Source organism: Trachinotus anak, unplaced genomic scaffold (assembly GCF_046630095.1).
Source record: "Trachinotus anak isolate AG129_WGS33_773 ecotype Australia unplaced genomic scaffold, CSIRO_AGI_Tana_v1 ptg000016l, whole genome shotgun sequence".
NCBI lineage: Eukaryota > Metazoa > Chordata > Actinopteri > Carangiformes > Carangidae > Trachinotus > Trachinotus anak.
In genome coordinates, this window is record NW_027273867.1 from 24,667,457 (window position 1) to 24,691,323 (window position 23,867).

At 40.3% G+C, this 23,867-nt stretch overlaps 1 protein-coding gene across 5 annotated transcripts in view; it reads left to right on the forward strand.

Annotated features, from left to right (window-relative positions):
- The window catches only part of LOC139633878 (collagen alpha-1(XIV) chain-like), a 154,183-nt gene that overhangs the window by 48,283 nt on the left and 82,033 nt on the right, over window positions 1-23,867 (forward strand). For all 5 annotated transcript variants that reach the window (XM_071499902.1, XM_071499900.1, XM_071499903.1 and 2 more), the window contains 13 exons: window positions 51-170; window positions 3,217-3,381; window positions 4,492-4,653; window positions 5,045-5,211; window positions 6,466-6,592; window positions 8,011-8,156; window positions 11,479-11,608; window positions 15,005-15,144; window positions 16,067-16,193; window positions 16,339-16,478; window positions 18,107-18,239; window positions 18,401-18,445; window positions 19,189-19,334. In XM_071499902.1, coding sequence (XP_071356003.1) covers window positions 51-170; window positions 3,217-3,381; window positions 4,492-4,653; window positions 5,045-5,211; window positions 6,466-6,592; window positions 8,011-8,156; window positions 11,479-11,608; window positions 15,005-15,144; window positions 16,067-16,193; window positions 16,339-16,478; window positions 18,107-18,239; window positions 18,401-18,445; window positions 19,189-19,334 — 1,748 coding nt within the window. The remainder of the gene's footprint in view (window positions 1-50; window positions 171-3,216; window positions 3,382-4,491; window positions 4,654-5,044; window positions 5,212-6,465; window positions 6,593-8,010; window positions 8,157-11,478; window positions 11,609-15,004; window positions 15,145-16,066; window positions 16,194-16,338; window positions 16,479-18,106; window positions 18,240-18,400; window positions 18,446-19,188; window positions 19,335-23,867) is intronic.

The window sequence follows — 23,867 nt, forward strand, 5'->3', positions numbered from 1 at the left end:
TCTGCAGGAGCCATGTGACTGTTCACCCTAATACAACTGTGTGTGTGCAGGCCTGGCTCAGTACAGTGGAGACCCCAGGATTGAGTGGCATCTTAACGCTCACACCACCAAAGGGTCTGTGATCGATGCTGTGAAGAACCTGCCGTATAAAGGAGGAAACACACTGACAGGTACGCTGCCAACTAAACCCTCAGCCTCCCTCTGGTTATTTCGGTTCTCCACACTCATCAGTTAACAGATAATGCTCTGAAGTTGTGTTGGACCAAAGCCAGTTCTCCACCTCAGCTTAGTGATTTCACTTCAGCGCAGTTCATTTAAGTTCAGTGTTAATATGTTTGTGACCTTACAGCGTTAAGCTGATAAGATGTAAATTACCAGGAGCTCCACTGGTATTAAGCATGAGAGTGAATTTATTCTAAACAATGACAGAGGTGCTTTTTCACTTTGAGTTTAAAACCACTGTCATAAGAAGGTTGAGGTGTTAGAAGCAACAGCTGCTAAACAACATTCTTATTGGTCGTGATAGGGATGTCTCAGGCTTAATTACTATTGATTTGTATAATTGAACATCAACACATACACTATATATCAAGACCTAAACAGCATTACTGAGTTTCTTTGCACTAATGGTATAAAGGTAAAATATAAGTGCAGCAGTGTACCTTCGTGGAAAGTTCTCAGTGTTATGTACCCAGGTTTTGGATACCCATTTCTTATTGTGGGCTCTCTGTCCAGAAGCTGATTTGAACTAACTGGCTGAAGAACTAAATGAAAAAGCCACAACTGGTCAAATTTTTGTAACACCCCCATTTTTTCAGTTTTTATTGAAATGTCAGCAGCTCAATTCCAGTGATGAACCTTAAATGGTACAAAAGTAAGTGGCAAACTGCCCAAGGTAAATAAAACAATAAAAGGAACCAAAACCAAAAACAAAAAAAAAAAATCCAGTAAATGTCGAAAAAAAATTCCTTTTTCTGGGACTAAGACATTGGTTAACTTGAAGCTTTCCTGCAGCAATGTCATTGTCACGGTCACTGGAGCCGACAAAGGAGAACCCAGAAGCACGACAAAGAGGCAGGCGAGTAGCAAGGGAAGATCAGTTTACTAGTACAAGAAAACAGGCAGAGTCAAAACCAGGAGATCAGAATCAGGCAAACAAATCCGACAAGGAGCAGGCAGGTATTCGTAGTCCAAGAAAACAGGCAGAACGGGGTCAGAGCAGGAAGGCAGTACTGGGAAATGCTGGAAAGCTTGGCAACGTAAAACACAAGACAATCTGGCAGGGAATAAATGAAAATGGACTGGTATATATACTGAGGAACTAATGAGCAAATGGACTGCAGGTGAGGAGGAGATGGGCGGGGAAACCCAGGTGAGGGAAATGAGTAGATTGTATGGCAGGGAGGGAAGGCAGGATCTGAAATGACAGGAGAGTTAGTGAAGTGACATGAAACCAAAATAAAAACAAACTAAGAGTTAGTGCAACTACGTTACAGTCATGAAGCCTTAAGAGTTAATACAGACAATTCCTGCAGATGCCACAACTTCTGCTGATGACTTGCAGGTAGACACTATACAAAGGGAAGAGAGCTCCATACACGTGGCTTTGATGTGCTCTTTTTTTCTTTTAGTTTTGATTTAAAGGAGCTGGCTGTAAGTTTTGCTATTGCTACATAGCTAACGTTGGCATCAGCTCTTTACTTACCAGTCTAAAATAAAAGTTGTGAGTTCAGCATCAAACTTCATTCCTTTACTCACCAACAGCTGTCTCCAGAGGTGGAAGACAACCTGTTTTACTTTTCTTCTACTGAACTTAGCATGCTATCCAGCTAGCTCCGGCCTGGTTGGACCATATCGTCATTTTCTTATACTGAGTCACTGTAGCGTCCAGTTTGCCCTGAAGAAAGTAGCTGCTCAGACGATATATTTTAACCATGCTGTAAACACAAGGATGGCTGAAGCTCTTGGTAAAACTAATAAGTAAACAGTTGTTAATGCTAACATTAGCTATGAAGCAATAGGAATATTTTTGCTGTGTAGTGAAAAATGCAATTTTTTTTTATCATGAAAAGTTGATATTGTTGAGATGCAGACAACAAAATCTGATATGTGGAAACATAAATGTTGATTCATGATTTGGATCAGAGAAAAGTATGCAGCTCTCTCATCTTCATTCTTATCCGGTTACCAGCAGTGGCTGTTAGTATAGACAGTAAATCACTGAGACTAAATCAGATGAGTGGAGTCATCCAGAAACATTTATTTGACTGTAATTAACAGATTTATTTCTTCAGAGTGTGTTATCTTGTGTTGGTCAACAAGCGGAGTCAATGTTCAGGGACCCAGCGGGGCTTAAAACCATATGTTAGCAGTTGAGGAAAATGGCAGTTATATCATTAATGGACCCTGCTCATTACATTAACACACTCATTAGTCTAAAAACTTGTCGAGCTAACAATGACACTTTAAACCCATCATGTCCATTAAGTCTTTGATTGTGACACTTAAAGGGACGTCTTGCTCAGAGTCATTTCAGCTGTCCTCGCTGCACATCAGCGTGAAACTATGAGTACAATCAAACTGTCAGCCAGGACTAAACTTACTATTGCTACCATTCTTTAAAAACTCCTGTAAGTGGCTCTAATTTTCTGCTGTCAGTCATTTCTAACAGTAGGTGTCACTTTCTCCAACTAGTGAATAACGTAACATGTCAAAACAAGGATCAGAAAATACAAGTTATGTATTATGTAATTGTATTTTCCAGGCTACCTCACATTTTGACTGATTTCAGTGATTTTAAACATACTGTATTTTTCATCATGGCTCTCTAGTCTCTTATTTGGAGACTTTGAGAAATATGTGTTTTTTAATCTTTAAGCCGTTTCATCTAAAATATGTGTTTGGTTGTTTTCTACACACAGATGATGTGTCACATAATTTTACATTTTGGGCAACAAAGTCAAACCCTGCTGAAGGAGTCACAACACAGTGCATTGAAGTACTTCAGTAGTTTAAATATTCTCTTCTCTTTTCCTCAGTGGTGTATGATTAGTGTTCATTTTACTTCGTTATTGTGGATATTAAAACTTGTTTTATCTGCCAAATACACAGGACAGTGGATGCTTGTTTTCAGTGTGCTGTAGTACGAAGGCTGTTAGTTGTAACGATGTCTGTGTGACACTGTGTCCACTGTATCCTGACTTTGTGTCTGTTCAGGTTTGGCTCTGACCTTCATCCTGGAGAACAGCTTCAAACCAGAGTCTGGATCCAGACCTGGTGTTCCCAAGATAGGAATCCTCATCACTGACGGGAAATCCCAGGATGATGTGATACCCCCGGCGCAGAGCCTGAGGGAAGCTGGGATAGAACTGTTCGCCATCGGTACGACCCACCAACACTAGCACTAATAATCCGAAGGACCGACCTTAAGAGAAGATTTTTGGTCACATTTTTGTTAGAACTAGTCATGCTTGAAAAACCTATTCAGATTCTTTGTCATCTTAGCGCGTTCAGTATCTTTCTTTTTGTTGAAAGTGTTTTTTAATTCGTTGTAGGTCCGCTTTATTTACAGTTTTTTATTCTTTAAATCACAAAAAGCAAAAGTCTTGTTTATATTTACATTTTTCTTTTGACTGTTTTTTAAAAATTTTATTTTATTTATAGTTTTCCTGGCTGCACACCCATCACAGTGAGACAAGTAGTGAGTTTTTTTATCGTATGATCACAGGGTCATTTCAGAGTTTTCACAACATCAGTCAACAGAAACTGTATTGCCAACAGTTTGATTGGTTTTCATTAGGTTAATCATGTCATTTATTCGTCAGGAAAGAAAACTAAACTGATTTTCAAATTTGCTGCTGTTTATAAGTAAAATAATTATAAACTGAATATCTTTTGGTTTTGGACTGTTGATTAGATAAAATAAGTGATTTGAGGATTTTACTACTGAGAGAAGATGTGAAAGGTGAGGTTCTTCATCATCGAGACCTCACTGAATACTGAAAATAATCATCAGTTGCAGTGATTAAATGTTCACCGTGATGGATTACAAGTCTCCATAGGTCAATTTTTATAATGTATGGAACTGAAATGAAACACATGGAAGAAAGGAAATCAATTGTAATGGGATAAAACAAGCAATACCAGAATTATGGTCCTTTTCATTATGTAAATCTGCCGATTTGTAGCTTTTGGTTGGATTGGAGCTTTTTTTGCTAATTGTTAGGTCAAATCAGATTGTCATACTGTCACTGGCATTTTTCTTCAGTAAGAACTTATTTTCGAGACAGCACATGTCAGAGTTTATCAATGTATAGCATCTTCAGAAACTTTAAAGGTCCCATATTTAACACATTTTGGTCAAGTTTTTGCCTTTGACAGGATACTTGGACATGGACATTAACCTTCATACTATATGGGATCTTTACAACCACTTTCATGTAACCACTTCCAGTCAGTTTGATGGCTCCATCTTTCTGCCCCCCCCCGCAGGTGTGAAAAACGCTGATGAGAATGAGCTGAAGGCCATCGCCTCTCCTCCTGAGGAGACTCACGTCTACAATGTGGCCGACTTCAGCGTGATGAGCGACATTGTGGAAGGTCTCACCAAGACGGTCTGTGAGCGAGTGGAGCAGCTCGACAAGCAGCTCAAAGGTTTGAACAGCTGCTCGTTCCAGCTGTGTCATATGGGGGCTGATACCACAGATATACTGCAGACAGCTTCCACTGTGATTACTCTGTTGATGCCGGTGGTTATAATTATGAGCACAGGAGATCCCTAAGCAATAAAAACAAAGTCCCCATCTAATATAATATTGTAGTGACATGCCCCCACCTTCATTACAAGTATAAACACGCAAGCTACCTAAAATAGTGGCTTAAGATTTTACAGTTTGATTCAGCAAAATGAGTTTACACATAAAATGTGGATGTTTCAAGGCTGATGTCAACAGTGTTTCTCAGACATTTGCTTGTACAGTATTTATGTGAATCATACATGGAACAGATGCAGCATGTGTTTTCTTTCTCTATACTTCTTCTCCAGGGGGAGAACCTGCCCCCGCGCCCACCTCTGTAGCTCCTCCCCGCGACCTGGTGACGTCTGAGATCACAGCTCGCAGTTTCCGGGTGACGTGGACCCATGCACCGGGCCAGGTGGAGAAGTACCGCGTGGTCTACTACCCTGCCAGCGGAGGACAGCCAGAAGAAAAAGTACCTGGATTATTTCAAATGCATGGATGAAAATGAATTGAATATCATATTTCCTCACATATCATTGCAGTCTACATCCACTGTGGTTCATCACTTTCTCTTGCTCCTTTCAGGTACGAGGGGGGATTTGCTTTGTCATCTTAATTGGTGGAACATTGCTCATTTTCCAGCACAGAGAAAACAAAATACTTAGATACTGATATAATGGTAGTATTTTAATTAAGACTACTCAGCTAATCCTTTTAGGGTCAATTCCACAAGTTCAGTTCATCTGTTAAAGTGATTTGCATTATAAATGGAAACAATTCTGCAGAATTTGCAATTAGCTGATCATAAAGCCAAGCACCTCCTCATGCTGTGGTGAACTGTATTCTGCTTCTTAAGCACAAGATCCCAGAAATTAAGCTGAGGCAATTTCTGCTAAAACCTGAAACATTACCACACAATAAGAAACAGAATGAAGCCACGAACTTATAATGTACATCTGACACAGAGTTGATGGGTTCAATGACATCCTCATTCAGCAGTGAAACTGACATCTCCATTGTGATATATGGATGTTTTAGGTTTTCCCCCCAGTGCCATAACGGTAGAACATCTTGAGCGACTCGATAACCTGTGCAGCAGATCGATTTAAGCTTCTTTGGAAGTCTTCCTGCTCTTATAACCACACAGACCCACAGTGCTGTAATTCTCTGAGTTTTTATTTATGTTTATACAGTTCCCTCGTATTTTCATCTAGTTTCTCTTTGATGTTTATTACAACTTGCAGCTGGAATGGCCCAGTTTCCCCACAAGGAAAACTGAGGTTTCATCAAAGCTAATCTGATCTAGTTACACTCAATTTAAATCTCTTTGGAGAAGAGCTGAATGCCTACAGCAACATGTGGTGCATTTCCAACCTTACAATGCACAGTTCCCCAATAAACACAGGCTTTTTGGGTATTTTAATACTTTTTAATGCACAAAGTGCTGCTGTCTGTACAAGCACAAGGTCTGAGCTAATTAAAATGACTTTTAAATAGTGAAGGTATCAGACATTTAGGTTCCTGAGCACACAGCTGATATGACTCAGTAATGAACGTGTCAAACGTTTGATGTGCAGAAATGTGAGCTGACTGGCTCAAGTCTGTACCTTGTCATTCCAGCATTATAAAAGGATTAAAACAATTGCAAAGTAAATAATGAATACAGCTGGAAGGTCTTTATACTTAATACTGTCCAGGCTGAGACCTAGTACGATCTGTCTTTAAGGTGGTGCAGGGCACAGACAACAGTGTGGAGCTGAATTACCTGAACTCTCTGACTGAGTACCAGGTGGCCGTTTTCGCCGTCTACCGCAGCTCCGCAAGTGAGGCCCTGAGAGGAAGTGCTACCACATGTAAGTTTATATGTTAATAAGGATATATGTTGGCAGGGGATGTTGGTGGTATTAACAATTGGGAGGTAAGATTTGGCTGAAAGAGTTGCCCTGGTAAAAGAGAGATGTCCTTATGGATGAAGACCAGTAGCTTCAAGTTCAGCATCCTGTGATGATGTCTTAGAGGACTTTCTTCCTTCTAAATCCCAAAGAGAACAGGGTTCTTTCTCTAACCTGTGGCCTTTTTTTTGGTAAGTAGAAATGTTTTACTCTTAGTGCTGCAGATTACTGAAACATTTTGGGCTGTTGGACCATAGATGATGTTGTGATTTATGTTTATGTTGTTATTTATACATAACTTTAGCCCTCAATAAAATGTAAACAGGTGAGTAAACAGTCGATGTTTATGACCAGGTATCAACAGGAGGACAACAGATACACAAAACCAAAAAACTGTAGTAAAAAAAAATCCCAGAGATCCTTTATTTAAACATTTTTTTGACAAACTTCCCCTTTCGTTTTGCTCTGGAGGAAATGAAGGATTGAGAGGATTTAGAGGAGCCCCCTATTGTCTGTACTGTCAGTTCAAGAGAGGACATGCTTGGTCAATTCGTTAATAATGAGCTGCAGCATCTTTGATAGAAACACTGATCGACCAGCAGATACGTATCCCACTACAACAGAAGACGCTGAATCTGGGCCATATAAGCTGCCCAGGTGTACTATTATGTATTTGAGTCCTGATCCTCCACCTTTGACAGGACGCCTATGGTGAGCTCTAATTCTGGTTGTGTTGCCGGAGGCTTCGTCCTGAACCAGAGTCTGGCAGGATTCTCCGGCCTCTCTCAGCCCGCCGCTCACTGATGGATGACGGGGGATTCCTCCCTGTCGGTAGAGGATGAATGCTAAGTTGCGGGTTGACCTTGTACCAAAGTTAATGAGGTTTGGCTGCTGCTATAAGCTGCCAGTGCTGTTTCTACTGTACTGTCTTGCCAAGGCAGCAAGTGAAATGTGAAGCTATAGAAAACAAAGGATGTAAAACTGAAAGAGAAAATATAGGAAAGTAATAAGTGAGGAGTTGACTAATATTAGTTTTTGAAGATATTATGGATCAGTATGAAAGATTTGAAATCATGACTAAAAGAATAGCATTTTAAAGCCTCAGAGGTTTGATGAAATGACTTAATCAACAGCATACCAGTTGAATTAGCAAATAGAATAGAGAAGAACATTGAGTTTTGAGATAACACCTGATAAATTAAACTATGAAGTTTAATTTAGTTATTCACACTAATACATCACTATAATTAGTTGTATTTTGATATCAACGTGTATTATTTAAAAATGTTATGTTTGAAAGAACTGTTACATTAGCTCTTTGTGTGTTGAAGCTGCATAACAGATAAGTGTGTGTGTGTGCGTGTGTGTGTGTCCTGCAGTGGCCCTCCCCATGGTGAACGACCTGGAGTTGTTCGACATCACTCACAGCACCATGAGGGTCCGCTGGAAGACCGCTGCTGGGGCTTCTGGGTACATGATCCTTTACGCCCCGCTGACCGAGGGAGACCCTGCAGATGAGAAGGAGGTGAGGAGCGCGCGTGTGTGTGTGTGTGTATTTCCTGTCTCATTTGTTAATCTGTCCAAATCAATACAGTACCGCTGCAGATGCTGTTTTACGTCCACTGCATTTAATGTAAATACACTGCAGCGCTGCTCATGTTGTGTCATCTATATCCTGTTTTAACGGTTTTTAGTTCATTTTATGAAGTTATATATTGACATGAAAGAAGTGTGACTGGCAATGTCCTCTCTGCAGTTTCTGTTTCTATATATCATTTATTGTTTTCCAGATATCTCTAGGCGAGCACCATTAGTGTGCTAGTTCTCCAGTTGAACTATTGATATTATAGTTCTTGTTCACAGTGAATGAGGAATGAAACATCTGAACTGTTAGATAAAAACACTCAAAACTACTGATGTTTGTGTATAAATGTTTGATCTGAAGAAAACCACACAGAGTGGAGCTGGTCTGGATGTAGGATCAGCTGCACTGGAACTTCCTGTTATATCTCACAGTTTGACTTTTTCTCAGCATTATCATACGGAGCTCACTCTTTTTCAGTATTTACTTAGTAACCATTTGAGTGTCTGTCAGCTTCACTTTTCTTCTGTTTTTCTTCCGCACACTTTTAGTTTGTTTAGAGTGTTGTCTCGGCCTGGTGGGTGAGCATTACAGGAACTCTGTCTACCACCTGAAGTTGCTTTGAAATGGTCTATTTAAAGACAATGACTGTCAGAGCTAATTGGCATCCAACTTCCTAAAACTGACCTGTATAGATGCCTTTGTAATTGTAATTGAGTTGCTTCAAAGTAAAAGTGCTTTCATGTGGTGTTTCTATTATTTTTCCCCACACTGTGCATAGTGAGCTGCCTTCCTTTACACCTTTATGGTGCTTAGTAAGGGAGATAAGACATAGGTGAGAGGATGGAAGGGCAGAGAGAAATACCACATGATGTTGGGTAATTGGTGGAGGCAGAGGTAGACAGAAGATAAATTTTCATCTGGTGTTCATGACCAAATTTAAAATCAAATAATAATAGAGGAAAATACAGCTTCTTATGGGAGTGTAGTAAACACCAGAACAAACCCTGAACAGCCTTTTAGCTTCCCCGTAATGCACGACTCAGAAAAAACGAAACAGCCACATATAAATATCAACAAGCGTCAAAAGGTATGAAAACATCACAAACTCTTAAACTGCTAGACCAGGATTCAAATATTGAGATGCTGGACAGATAAATTCAGCGGCGAAGGAAGTTGAGACGCACGAGGTAGAGGGAAGAGGTACGAAGGGCACAGCCAGCCGTCTGTAACCCTCCCTTTCCCATTAGACCTCATTACGCCTGCCGTCACATTCCCCTCCAGGCAGAAAGCAATAAAAACAACTTAGTAAGGAATTAAGAATCAGTATGGATGCCTTCCAGTGGAGAGGATAAGCCTGGCTCTGAGGCAGTACTGTCAGAGCCCCAGCTTGGCCGGCTCGCGCTCCAATGGCTTCCACTTGTGAGCCATGTGGGGACCCATCTGAGCCAAAGCCAGAGTCCAGTCCAGTCTAGTTTGACATGGTAAAGTGCTGTCAGCCACAATGGTTCAGAGCTAAACTCACAGACTGACAGAGGGCTTCAAAACAGATTGAACCCCAGAGAGAACACACACACGTCACACAAAGATGTGAACAGAAAGAGGATTGTGTGTCAGGGTTTGACTGAAAAGGGCTTTGAAGACGTGTTGCCACTTGCACGTCCGTTCACAGCTTCACCCTGGCTTCCTCTTACTCCCTGCTTTTGCCCAAATTAAGATTTTTCACTCCTGCAAATGACAAAGATGCAGGTGGTCAGTAAAAACATTAATTGAGGTTAAACAGTAGGTGATTTCACAGATGCTAAATCTACTTTTTTAAACTTTACTTTTTATGATTTTTTTAATGACGTTTTCACGTTGTCCGTTTTACATCTGTCCCATCCTTGTGAATATGATATCTCAGTAATGCCTTGAAGGAATTTCTCCGCTTGGACACAAGGACAAAGTGATTAGATTTTGGTGGTCAAAGGTCACTATGACCTCACAAAACACATTTTGGCCATAACTCACAAATTCATACACTAATTATAACACAATTCAACAAGTATGTCTATGAGGATAAAATGAAGTGATGACATTCTATATCCAAAAGGTCAAAGGTCAACTTCACTTTGACATCATAATGTTCTGCAGAAACACCTCTGGCCATTATTCAGTGCTGAAAGTCAGGAGGAAGTCGAGGCCATATTTCCTGCAACTTGGCCGGTTGGCAGAGGAAACAACCATGAGGCAGTAATTCTAGCTTCAGTCTGTGGTCTCTTCACTCAAACCTAATGAAAACTGTTCAGGTCAGTTTGGTAGACAAGCTCCTGGCTCAACAGCCAACAACTGCTACAACATGATAATCCACGATAAGATGATCTGTTTCACATAATAATTTAGATTCAGAAACATCCACAGTACAAGAAAGTGGAACTAGGCCAACAATAGAAACCTCTGTATCTCTATCTAAAATTTAGCATTTAGCTATTTTGGCAGCACAAATCTTAAGCCTGATTTCTCTCAGGCTTCAAAATGAAAACAATTTATTTATTGGATGAGTAGTCAAGAAGAGCAGATGGACAAACATTTGTCAGAGCCTTCATTATGCCAGTTTCTTTTTTTTTTACATCCGTTTTGTCATTGGCAGAAGGTGAAAGATGGTGAAGTTCAGGTTTGCAGCTGTAGTTAATCATCAAAGGACCAGCTGCTGAGCTGGCGTCAGGCTGTGAACTGAACTGAGAAACAGGCAAAAAAGTCAGAGACAGACATCTGTATATCTCAGTAAACAAGCTAAATAAAAAGAAAAAGTTCAAATTCTGAGACAGAGGATTGAGGTCCTTCAGAAACCAGAGTTCCATCATCTCTCCCACTAATTTCTTCCTCAGCTATATGTCACAGCTTAGAACAGGATTCACACAGTTTTGAGGAGCCTGCTACGTCCCACCTGCTGAAAGGAAGAGGGGCACAGCCACATTCAGAAATCATCTTATGTAATCACAGCTTGATTCTCTGCCTGTCTGAGCAGGACTGTGGCCTGATGGATGATAGAAGAGTAGATATGCAGAGAGGTAGATGATATGACAGATAAACAGATAGATGAGAGACATGGACGAGATAAGGATGTCTTCTTATAACACTGCATCCTTTTTCTGCTAAAGGCACATATCTTCATGATGTGTATATATATGTGTGTGTGTGTGTGTGTGTGTGTGTGTGTGTGTGTGTGTGTGTGTGTGTGTGTGTGTGTGTGTGTGTGCGTGTGCACGTGCACGCGCACGCGCAGGTGAAGGTGGCAGACTCAGTGAATGAGGTGGAGCTTGAGGGATTGACTCCGGACACCGAGTACACAGTGACAGTTTACGCCATGTATGGAGAGGAGGCCAGCGACCCCATGACCAGCCAGCAGACCACACGTGAGTCCCACACGGTGCACTGAAGTCATTAGTCAATTCATTCATTCATTCATTCATAGGCAGAAAATCATTCGCCTGTTCTCTAACATTATTAATTACACCCTCAAGTGACCCTCAATTGTTCCCTATAATTGCACAATTCACTCCCTCAATTTAACCGTGTAGCAGTAAAAGCAGTAAAAATAGTTAAGAATTTGATTTCTAAGACTCAAACACAACCTCTCTTGCATGTTCTGGCAAAACAATTATCTTTACATGAAAAATGATTGAGAGTTAGACCACTGATGAGGATTCATGCCCAGGATTCAACTTGTGGGTATTAAATCGGAATACAATGTAGTGATGACCGGTCTACATGTCCCCTCTGAGACTGGTCTACAACCATCATCTAACCCCAACTTTACCTAATCCTAACCTAAAACTTAAAACCTTGAAGTCTGAACCCTCAAACAGTCCTTGAAGAACCTGAGAAGTCAAAATGTTCTCACTGACCTTAAAGTCAAAATTGGTCCTCACAGAGAGAGAAGTACAGAGCAAACACACTCTCTCTCACACAGTAAACAAGAATATCACCGTGAAACTGAAACTGATTAACTGTTGATGGAATTTAATTTCATTAAACTCCTGACAGATTTTATGACCCCCTGAACTCAGGCCCCTGCTGTTCCATCTCTCTGCATATATTTCATTTAGCACAGGACATTTAGATTTACTCAGCAGCTGTCTGACGCTCCATTAGAAGGACAGCACACATCTCCCAAAAGACATGGCTGTTTATGTGTGAAGAGCTCTTGTTTTTAGAAATCTTACAGTGAAGTTGAAGCAGCTTCCAGAGATCTGGAGTGTCATCAGACTCTAAGAACAAGCAGGGAAGAGGAACCAGCTTTTTACTACAGCAGCTAATTTCCCTGATTGGCTCTCACTCTCTGCTTCGAGTTGTTCTAATCAGTGAAATCAGCTGCTGCAGTTAAGTGAAGTGTTTGCTTATAGTTTACGTAGCTTTTCTGACACAGCTGTAGCATGTCACGTTTTCTGCCTTGACAAAACTGGCAACCAGCGATGCCAGAATTTCCCTGCATGGCGCCGGCTTCCAGCTTCCTCTCGTAGAGCTATTTTCTACACCTCACTTTCATTTTTACAGTGTTGAAGCCTCCATGAGAGAACTCCCCACCCCTGTGCCCTCCCCAGGTCTCCAACATGCTCACTAATTAACATTTTATGAAGTCTGCTTTAAGGCCTGTGGCCTGTGGGTTTAAGTCAGGGCATGTTTACGTCTTTATGATGCGTGTAAGTCTTTGAATACAGGTCAGATAAGGACGGGTTTGGGTGGAGGGGGAGTGAATGAGGTCTCTCTCAAATTACTTTTCATGGTGAAATAACTTTCACTCATTCATGCAGGCAGGGCCACTTGCCTTCATCCGCCCATCCCGCCTTAATTTGTGCGTGCATCCATTATGTTTATCCAGGTGTTCATTTCTCCTTATGTGTATTTAAGTCATTCATTAAGTACAAGAAAATATTCACATGAACTCCTCTGGCAATCTGTTTTTGTTTCTGCTGATTAGATAAGGTGTAGGTGTGAATATAAGTAATTCCTTAAAATTTTTTATCGGCATCAAACATATATTTCAGTTCTTATCTGTGGTTTCCTGCCCTGCACTAATCATCGGTCAGAGGTCACAACTTTCCTCTGTCTTTTGTTTGCTGCTACAGCCCATGATGCACCTGGACACATGGGAGCTTAATGTGCTTTTCACTCATGTTTGTTCACGATCATTCAGACCCCTCAACCTTCTGAAGCCTCTTGAACGCAACTTCTTCTGTAACTTCTTCTTCAGGTGATGTCGTGAAATAGTGTGGAATAATGGGAGTTGGTGTCTTCACCACCATTGTCATTAGCTTCTCCTGGTTTGAATAGTTTGAATTCCTTCAGTGTCAGTGGTTTAGGAGGTTTTTACCTAGAGCTGAATTATCCCCAGAGGTCTTCTCTTCTCCACAACAAACAGACCAGGGGATTAAAACTTGCAGAAACACTGAATTAAACAGTTTCACTTTTAAAATCTGTGATTCACCAGCACTCATCAGTGAACAGAGGACGCCTCTAAGTTGCTCATCTTTTTTCTGGTACAAATATATAGTTGAAAACGATCAAGGCTTAAAAATGTGGCTGGATAAAAGTTAATTTTGAGCTCCTGTCAGTCAACCACAACACTGACACATGCACAGAGGATATGATGTCATTGACAGGCGCCCAATGAAATGGACTGTGACCTTGATTAAAATCACAGATTTCGCTGGTTTGAGAATTGATTTGAATTTGAAATATTTGGGTATGAACACAACTCAACTACATATATAACATAGGTTTAGTTGTTTTTAGATATTTTAAGTGGGAAAGTTATGCATGAGTCATTTAATGTAGTGGATATTTTTATATAGATTTGGAAACTCTTGGGACTTACCTATCTCTAAACTTTTTAATTTCCCATCCTCCTCATTCCTATGCTGACCCTGGCACGACCTCCAGTTAAAGTAGAGGTGGCCTCTCCTTCCCTCCCTGTCTGCCTCTCTCCCTGTCTGCTGCTTTGTCTTTACACTGACCCCCAGTATAATTGAGGTGAAGCAATGACAGGTAGAATCAGGATTTTTTTTTTTTTCAAAGGAAACAGATCAGTAATTCTAAGCAGAAAAGTTTCTGGGCCTCTGAGAGTAAATGAGATTCCTTGGATAAATAAAGAAAAGCTGAGAGTAAGAGGCTTTTTTAAACCTTAGCAGTACCTCTGGGAGAGATGGAGAGAAAAAAGTTAAGACAGAGCCCGAGGGAAGTAGTTAGTGATGTAATGAGTTTTGTCCACTTCATAATTAAAGTTGTGGAGTCCAGTAACCCAGGTTCAAAACCCCATGAGTGTGTGTGTGAATGTGAAATAACTTTCAAAATCAAAACTCAGCTAACCTCTGCTCCCTGACAACAGCAGCTCCGTTGTAGCCAGTGTTTGTTCTTATTGAGATGAGGCTGTGTTTACATGTTTCTACTGCTTCTATCATCAGATGAACACATGCTGCGACAATGTCATTCTCTGCAATATATAATGAGGTATAAATACTCATTTCTGAGGCTGCATTGCTTGTACTTACTTATTTATGTTAGCCATCCCACGGGATGGCTATGGTCCAGGGCTACAACCCTGAATATCTGTGACAGACAGATATACAGTTATATAACTAGATATTATAACTAAATGTGGGACTGTCAGTCTGAAATTGTAAAATGAAAAAAAAAATCATATTATCAAAAATAATCTGGCAACCACTGGTTTATATTGTAACTATGACGTTGGATTAGAAATGAACAGTGTGTTCTAACTGTACTTTCTGCCCCATGTCTTCCCACCTCAGTGCCACTGACCCCGGCAAAGAACCTGCGTTTCTCAGACGTGGACCACAGCTCCGCCCGCCTCACATGGGACTCTACCTCCAGGAAGGTCAAAGGATACCGCGTCATGTATGTCAAGACCAATGGAGTCCAGACCAATGAGGTGAGAGGATCAAGCAGGCTTCAGATTTCTCATGACTTTGATCAGTGCTAAAAAAACAAATGGTCTCACTTCAGCTTTTCTGCGTCTGTGTTCAAAACTGGTTAGCTGAGGCTGGCAACAACATTTGGCCAGAGGTGATTTTAAAGAGCTGATTTTATTTTTATAATTACTGTTGACATTTGAGAATGGCTCATAAAAAATAGTTTGACATTGTGTTCTTTGCTTCCAGTCTCAGAGTGTGACCCAGTCTGACCTGCTTTTAATAAAGTTGTGGTGTCTGCCACAGTCTACAGACGTCATGACCCATACATATGACTCCTGCTGAGCAGCTGAAATCCATTCTGACTGGTACTAAAGACAGAGCAGCCTCCTCTTAAATTCCACAGTAGTTCAGCTGCTGTGTGTGCAGCTCTGTGTGTTCTTGTTGTGCCAATAAACACCAGTGTAGGTGCCACCATTCTTTTTGAACTGACAAGAGTGAACACTGACATGTTGGCACACTGCACTGTGGGGCTGCTCTGGGGATCATAAGCAAACAAATGTGTGTTAAATTGTCTTTTATGCACCTCTGTCATTGTAGACTGAAAATGTGTGATGATAACAGATATGTCTCTCTGCAGGTTACATTTATTTAAACTCACTTTAATCTGTCTCTCTGGGTTGAAAATACTCTGTGACTAAACTTCTGGTTTACACACTGTTCACGTTTTCACATCACAACACTGGCAGCTCCTCGGCTCAAAAAAAAAAAAGTTATTGTGTGTTTATGAAAATTCCCACAGGGTGGATTTTTTGTGTTGTGATTTGCCCCAAAATCTGAACACGGTCCAGGCTGCTGTGGTGTGAAGAACAAAGCAAATTACTGAGGGAAAAGTCAGAAAGCTAAAATACATGTCACAGTTGTCTGGTCCTGTGTTTACAGGTGGATGTTGGCCGTGTGACCACCTGGTTGCTAAGAAACCTGACCTCTCTGACGGAGTACACAGTTGGTGTTTTTGCCCTCTATGATGAGGGACAAGCTGAGGCTGTGACTGACAGCTTCACTACAAGTAGGAACTAATTAACATTGGCAGTAGACAGGCATAATGTAAAATTCATAGAAGTTAATTAAGTAACCATCAGGTATTGCAGTTTACTACATGAGTTATCCAATGTGTTGTTACCATAACTACAAGTGTGTATTTGTGTGTGTAGAGACTGTCCCAGACCCGCTGGATCTGAGGAGCAGTGACATCTCTACAGACAGCTTCAGGGTTTCATGGCAACACCCGGCCTCTGATGTGGTGCTGTACCGACTCTCCTGGACGCCGACCGATGGAGGAGACAGTGAGGAGGTGTGTGTTTTCATGTTCTTCCACATGTATCACAAAGTGGAAAACATTCAGGAAGGTCCCTAAAAGGTTGTTAACTGATAATAATAATAATTGCAATTATATGTTGAAAAATGTCATTATGATAATAATGAAATTGCTAAATATTATATTTTATGACAGTATCATAATAATAATCCATAATACAATACTAAAATATAATAGGCAAGGCGAGGCAAATTTATTTGTATAGCACATCATCATACACAGATGTTATTCAATATGCTTAATAATAATAATAATAATCATAATAATAATATAATGATATACTGTAATAATATATAATAATGATCATCATGATGATAGTCTTGTAGTAAGTGTGGGGGAGACTGTGGCCAACATGTGACATTATCAGGTGATGTAAGAATCATTTCCTTTCAGTTACACCTGTCCAGGTCACAGTAGCTCAATACACTCCTTCTGGCTGCTTGTATTAGCTGTCTCATTCCTTTATGACCAGTCGAGAGGCTGCAGTGTAGGTGTTCTGGTAAATTAAGAGCTTCTCATTCAGACTTCACTTTCTCTACATCTGTTTTATTTGATCCTGAGCTACTTGAACTCCTTCACTCTGGGAATCATTTGAAGTGAGCAGTCCACTGTTTTCCAGCACCATCACCTCAGAATTAAGAGGATTTGATTTAGTTAGTGATGATTTTCTTTTTCTTGCTGTTGCTTCTACATTTGAGTCTATGTCTAAATGTGACACCATTAACCACCAGTGAAGATCCTCACAATTATGGCAACACCAACATGTGTTACTGTTTGCTGCTTCTGTCTTTTGTCTCTTTTACTTTTTCTTGATGAGCCATGATTTTATCTCAGATCTGATCAACTAGATTCAGATGATTCAATTAAGATATACAATGAAGCAGAGGTGAAGACACAGAGATAAATGTCAACTCTCTCTCCAGTCTGCCTCTTTTCCACTAATGAGTCTGTCTCTGGGAGATAATCTCAGAGATGTTAATCCCCAAAAACAAGACACCTGTTTTCAGTCTCTTCACCTGTTGGCCTTTCGTTCACCTGCTGGGTTTTGTCTGTATTTGGATCTTGGAGCTGTGTCTTCATGCAGAAATGTAATGTAATGTAATGTAATGTAATGAAGATAGATAACAGTAAAGCTAAAAGCAGATGTTGTATTGTAGAAAATGGTTTAACTTGTTCTCTGAAGTTGGTTACCACTATAAATAAATGGTTGTAAACTGATTAAGTCGGTTTTACCTGGTTTACCTGGTGTAGACTGTAAATAAAGATGGACGTAGCCTGACGTCACCTTCAGGTTCATGCTGTTTTAAAACTCAGTAAGCTGCCACCTGTCACTCAAATTGGCCATGCCCTTGTTTATGCATAATTTTAAGCCTTAATAAAATGTAAACAGGTGAGTTGTATAAAATTCAGCCGTTCAGTTGTCATGAAGGAGGAAATCAGCTCAAGAGACCAGAACAGTTTTTGTTCTGGTCTGTAAACATTTTTATTTCTGCTGTAAAGTTGGACATTTTAACATGGGAGTCCATGGGCCTGACTCACTGTTGGAGCCAGACTCTAGTGTCACTAGTACCATCACTGTACAAATTTCCCCTCTTTTGTTTCAGGTGATGGTCAATGGGAATATTAACACCTACCTGATAAAAGGACTCAGCCCCTCCATAGAGTACGAAGTCCTCCTGGCTGCCATCTATAGAAATGAGGCTGAGAGTGATGAGGTGATCCTCGTAGAGTCCACTGGTAAATGAAATGTTCCAAATACACTTTTTCTTCACATTTAATCACATTTTCTGTTTTTATTTCTGTAAACCAATCAGGGGTTGGCATCATTTTCCAAACTGAAAGTGGACTGAAATTGTCTCATCAAGCAAATCAATTAAATATTTTAATTTGATTTTCAGTTGAAAGAACAACCACCATCGCTACGACAACCACCACCACAGCAGGTAAATATTTCACTGCAGATGAAAGGAGTCTGTTGCGATTCAGCACCTCTTCCTCACATTTGACCTTGACTATCTCCTTCATCCATTATTTCATCCTGAGACTTCCTCCTGCTCTCTGACCATCTGAAGTATGTTTATGTTCCCTGGTATCTGCAACACACTCCGTATCACTCTTAGTCCAGTTTGGTGCATCAGTCTGTGGAAGTTGAGGATAATCAGATTTGTTATTGCGATTAGTTTAGATTCAATAAGCTGTGGTAAACAATCATTTACAGTCTATACTGTACCGTATAATTTAGGTCCACCAACTAAAACTAATGCAGTCTAACACAACTGTTCTGGAATAAATCCTCCTTCATGAAGGTTCCACTGTTCAGTGTTTGTTGAGACTGAATATATGTGACATAGAAAAAGTTTTTATAACGTTGTTTAAGGAAGAATCAGGTCACGTAGAAAACATCTGATCACAGGTTTGATGATGTTGTTCCACTGATGATGTTTTTTTTTCCCACATGTTCAGATGAAAGATACATGATCCATCATGAAAGTTGTCAGATATATTTTCACAGCAAAGATTTTCATATTTAAAAAAGACACAAATTTGAAAACCTGAGTAAATTAAATGCCAAAATGATGCCTAGAGGATGACTGGTTATTCTGATGAGTTGAAATACATGATACTAGGACAGTTTTGGTTTGATCTGCAGTGTATTTTGTCATTTTGACTCTCTCTGATGTTCCAGCTCCTCGTTACGGGGTGAGGAACATGAGGATTGATGAGGAGACCACCTTCAGTATGCGGGTGTCCTGGCAGCCTGTCGACTTCAGAAATGTCCGACATTATCGACTGAGCTACATCAGTGCCAGGGGAGACCGAGCAGAAGAGACGGTAAGAGAGACACCCAGTGTTTACCTTTTTATCTTTTCTTCATCTTTTTTTGCTTTGGTGTTTAAGCTTAGATGTCCTGTGACTCAAACAGTATGGATTGTATATATATTCAGCTTAATGGATCATTTCATTGCTTTTATGATTTTTCTTAGACAGACAGACTGAACTCTGAGTTTGGTTTCTTAGCTGCTGCTTTCTAACTTTGTAAGTAAAATGTAAAATACTCTGATTATTAAACATAAATAATTAATGCTTTATTTGTGATGACAACTTTGTTGTAATATGTCATTTTACTGTCATCACTCTGGGTATCCGAGTAAGTGTGCCTCAGATACCCGGAGGTGTCCTTTCTGGACCCTTTTAGTGCAGGTGACTGTGTTGTAACTGTAGCCAGCGGACAGTCTGGACTGTTGGACTGTTACTGGACAGGACATGACTTGTAGAGGTATACAGGATGTTTGGGGAGAGATGGAAGGAACAAAGGGAGGTAGATGTTGATTTGAAAAAAGCCAAACCTTCAAAGTGTCAGTCTTCAACAGAAGGAGGGAGACTATTGATGAAGATGATGGCAGGCCTTCAGATTTAAAGTTCCCTGTGGAGCGAGAGAGGGAAGGGAGAGAAAGATGATGTTGTTGAAGTTGATGGCAGGCCTTCAGAGTCGAGACGAGAGGGAGATAGAGAGAGGAGGATAATGATGATGAGAACATTGGCCGATCTTCAAAGAGTACATTCCACGAGAGAGAGAAAGAGAACAGAGAGAGAGAAAAAGAAAAAGGGGGGGGGGGGGGAGAATGGTAATTCTTCTCACTAATGAGCCACAACAGACAGAGACAGAAACAGAAGACTTCACTGAAAATAAACACTGATGCAAAAACATGCATATATACTGGACCTTTACTTTGTGTGTGTTTGTGTGAACGTGCCTGACTGGTGAACTGAATTAAGATAATGAATAGATATATGATGACCTGAAGTGTTTGAATTAAAGTTGCTTTAGTTATTATGTAGAACTTGTAAAGGTAACTTTCCTGTTGAAGCTTCTATAACAAGGACCTATCAAATCACAGTCCTATTACCATGGAAAATCTGTTATCTCCATTCCAGTGATACAATAACTTTTTTTAAACAAGATGGCTGATATTTATCAAATGTAATTACTTTACATGAATCACACTTGCTACTTTGACTCTAAACATATTCTGAAAGTGTCTTTAAACTCTTGTGGTAAGAGTCTCAAGACAAAGTTTGTGGTAAATAAAAATAAAAGGCAAAGTAAATGAAAACACGCACAAATCTGTATGTTCCATCTTCATTATGGTTTTTATGCCTGTATTATACCACATAGAGGCAACAGTATAACTCACAAATTCATACAATAACTATCACACAATTTACCTCAAATGTCTCCAAGGATAAAATGAAGTGATGACATTTTACATCCAAAAGGTCAAAGGTTAAGTTCACAGTGACATCATAATGTTTTGCAAAAACATTTCTGGCTATTATTTAATACTGTAACTCAGGAAGTGGAGATTGTGACCATATTTCCTGCAACTTGGCTCATTGGTGCAGGAAACAACCACGAGGTGGTGATTCAGGTCTTTTTCTGCTCCTGGTCTGATGTTAAATTTCTTGACTATTCTTTGTTGTCTTTCTTGTAGTCAATACCTCTGTGGCATCAGTAAATGTTGGACATTAACGATGGCATCCGTTTTGTATCAGTGTTTTTTGTTGCACAGCTCCACAGTGGGGCATGTATCATGTGACAGGTGCGTATTCGTGTCCGTGTCTCTGCAGCCAACTCTTGCCACTGGTCCCACATCATCTTTTTTCATCCTGACAATAAAGAGCTGCCAGCTGCTCCACCGACGGCTTGTTAAATGAGATCTCTTATCAAAGTGCGAACAGCTGTGAGCTCTGTTTGGCAATCCGGTCAGGTTATGAATCACCAAGTGCTGCACTCAATTGCGACCATTTAGATGACGATCTGTTGGGGAAAAAAACTGGCAGGCCTCCTTTTCTGCTTCGTTCAAAGCAAGTTTCACTCTGCTCTGTGGTTTTTGGCTGCTAGGGGACGGACTCCAGCCATTAAAAAAAAAAAAAAAAAAAAAAAAAAAGGAAAAGAACTCATTTACATGCGATTTATTTCTGGATGGCAGTTATCCCACCTCATCTTCACTGACGGAATTTGGTCTTAAACAGCTAAAAACTTGTCAAGATGGTCAGTTGGCTGTGTAGTCATAACTGAATCATGATAAATTTAAATTAAATTGCAGATTTAATCCGCCAGTTAAACGCAAAGTGTTTTCAAACATGATTAAAAACCATTTAGCTTCATAAAAAGACAGAAAAAAAGGTGCTTAACATGACAAAGCAAATGTTCAACAACATGCCACAACAACAGCCGGATTCGGTTGGCTTCTCTGTGACCTTTGACCTTTAGAGCAAGGAAAACAGTATACATCCTCCATGAATCATGAAGTCCCCGACAAGGTTAGTCAATGAGCGTGCTGCATCATGGAGAGCTGTGTCTGGACTCCCCCTTTTATATACAGTAATTGGATGGGATGCAACGATTCCCCAGGGTTTTGTTAAATCCACACTAGTCTGCGATGGGCAGATGCACAGGTGGACTGATGCAACCTGATTTCAGCGAGAGGAGAACAATTTGAATTCACTCAATGTGTTGATCTAATTTAAGTGAAAGTGTGCTGGCTCCAAGTTCTCCAAAATCCTACAACTTTGTCTTTGGAGTGTTTTTGTTTTTATGCATTTCTGACTGTCTTCCTCTTCCTCTGATGGAATAGTCAGGGGACTGAGAATTGTTATTGTCACAATAGCTTGTGTTGTGTTCTCTCTTCACTGCTTTGTTGTGAATGTTCCTAATTTGTGTCGACCAGCTGTTCCACAAAGTTTTGATGAACTCTCGACTCAAATTTACCTGAAAAAATTAAACATTTAAATTCCCATCAGTGCCAAACAACACTGGTGCTGGCTGAGATGACCAGATTTCTGAAATGAAAACTGGGGACATTTCAATTTTTTTATCTAAAAAATAAAAAAGAGGGAAAGGTTCAGGTTCATGTATTTTGACCATGGTAACTGTTGTCACTCTTTGTACTCTTAACAGTTAAGGATAATAACTTAATGTCTTCCTTCTCTTTCCTTCTTTCCTTCTCTTAACCTTTCTACTTAATTCTTCACTGTCCTTGCTTCACTCTTTTTACTCCCTTAATTTTTCCTTTTCAGCTGCCTATCACCTGGTACTGCGATTTCCTAAGTCTCGTTACCCCAGCCCTGATTCTAACCCTGAGTTTACCTCCTACCTCGAAAAGACTTTAGTGGTGATATTGTGGATTAACTGTTTTTGTTCGAGTTTTACATAGCAGTTTTCTCTAAAACTAGCCGAACGAGTGGTAAGTAGCAGAAAAAGAGCGATATGAAGCTGCTACAGTGAGCAGCCAGCGCCCTCTGTTGGTTAAAACAAGCATAACGTGAGACGTCTGTTCTCTGCTGTCAGGTTTCTCTCTCTGCTCTGTTTTTAATTCACAGTTAAAAAACGGGGACAGTCCCAGGGAAACGCTACAATAATGGGATGATGATGTTGCTCTTTGTCTGCTGGAAGTTAGCAAGTGTTTGCTAAAATGTTAGCCAGAGCAATTTCCTCTTCCTGTCATTGGTAAAAACCAAAGTGACACAATCTTGTGATGCAATTATGCCAGCTGTAACATGTTCAGCATGTTTTTTTCTTTTTTTTGACTTGCTAATTGTGTTAATACATTAACACATGAAGTAAAATTAAATGAGATTTTCACAGGTTTGTGACAGTGAGTAGAACACACCCCTCCTTTACCTGCTACTTCATTTTCAATCTTTTCCAACATGTTGACGTTCCAACCCACAATTAATCGAGGGTTGATGACCGCGCCTGTCTTCTAACTCAGCCCTCATTTTGATCTCCACCTCTGTGTTAGTTCCTGCTACAGTAGGCGTCTCCAGGACTACATTTTACCGTGATGACATACACATACAGACTTACAGGGTGAAAACAACCCCAGCTCCTCACTGTCACTGCTGTTAAAGGGATTAAAGCAGTTAGGAGCACTTATAGCACCAACCCTCTGTCACTGAGATCAGATTTCCTCAACACTCTCTTCTACCAACCAATAAATATAGAATTTGATGTCCATTCAGATTTTTTCAGACTGTTTTACCAGATGTTGGTATCTACATCATAGCCGCGGGGCGACTCGACTGTGCAGCCATCTGTGCACAGAAAGCTGTGATTCAGAACTCAGTGAAGCTCTGTTATTTCCCTGTGCTGCCTCATTCACTGTCCAATAAACCAAAGCTGCTGGGCATCAAGTGCAATTCCACTGTGTGAGTTCTTCCTGTTATTGTCTGCAACAAAATGTTGTTCCAGGAGGTCACAAACGTAGTCAAGGGAGGATTAAAAAGTTTTAGTCTTCGTGGTTTTCCTTCTGTCACAGATTTTCTGTAGCTAATACACTCCAGCAAAGAATCCAACTCCCG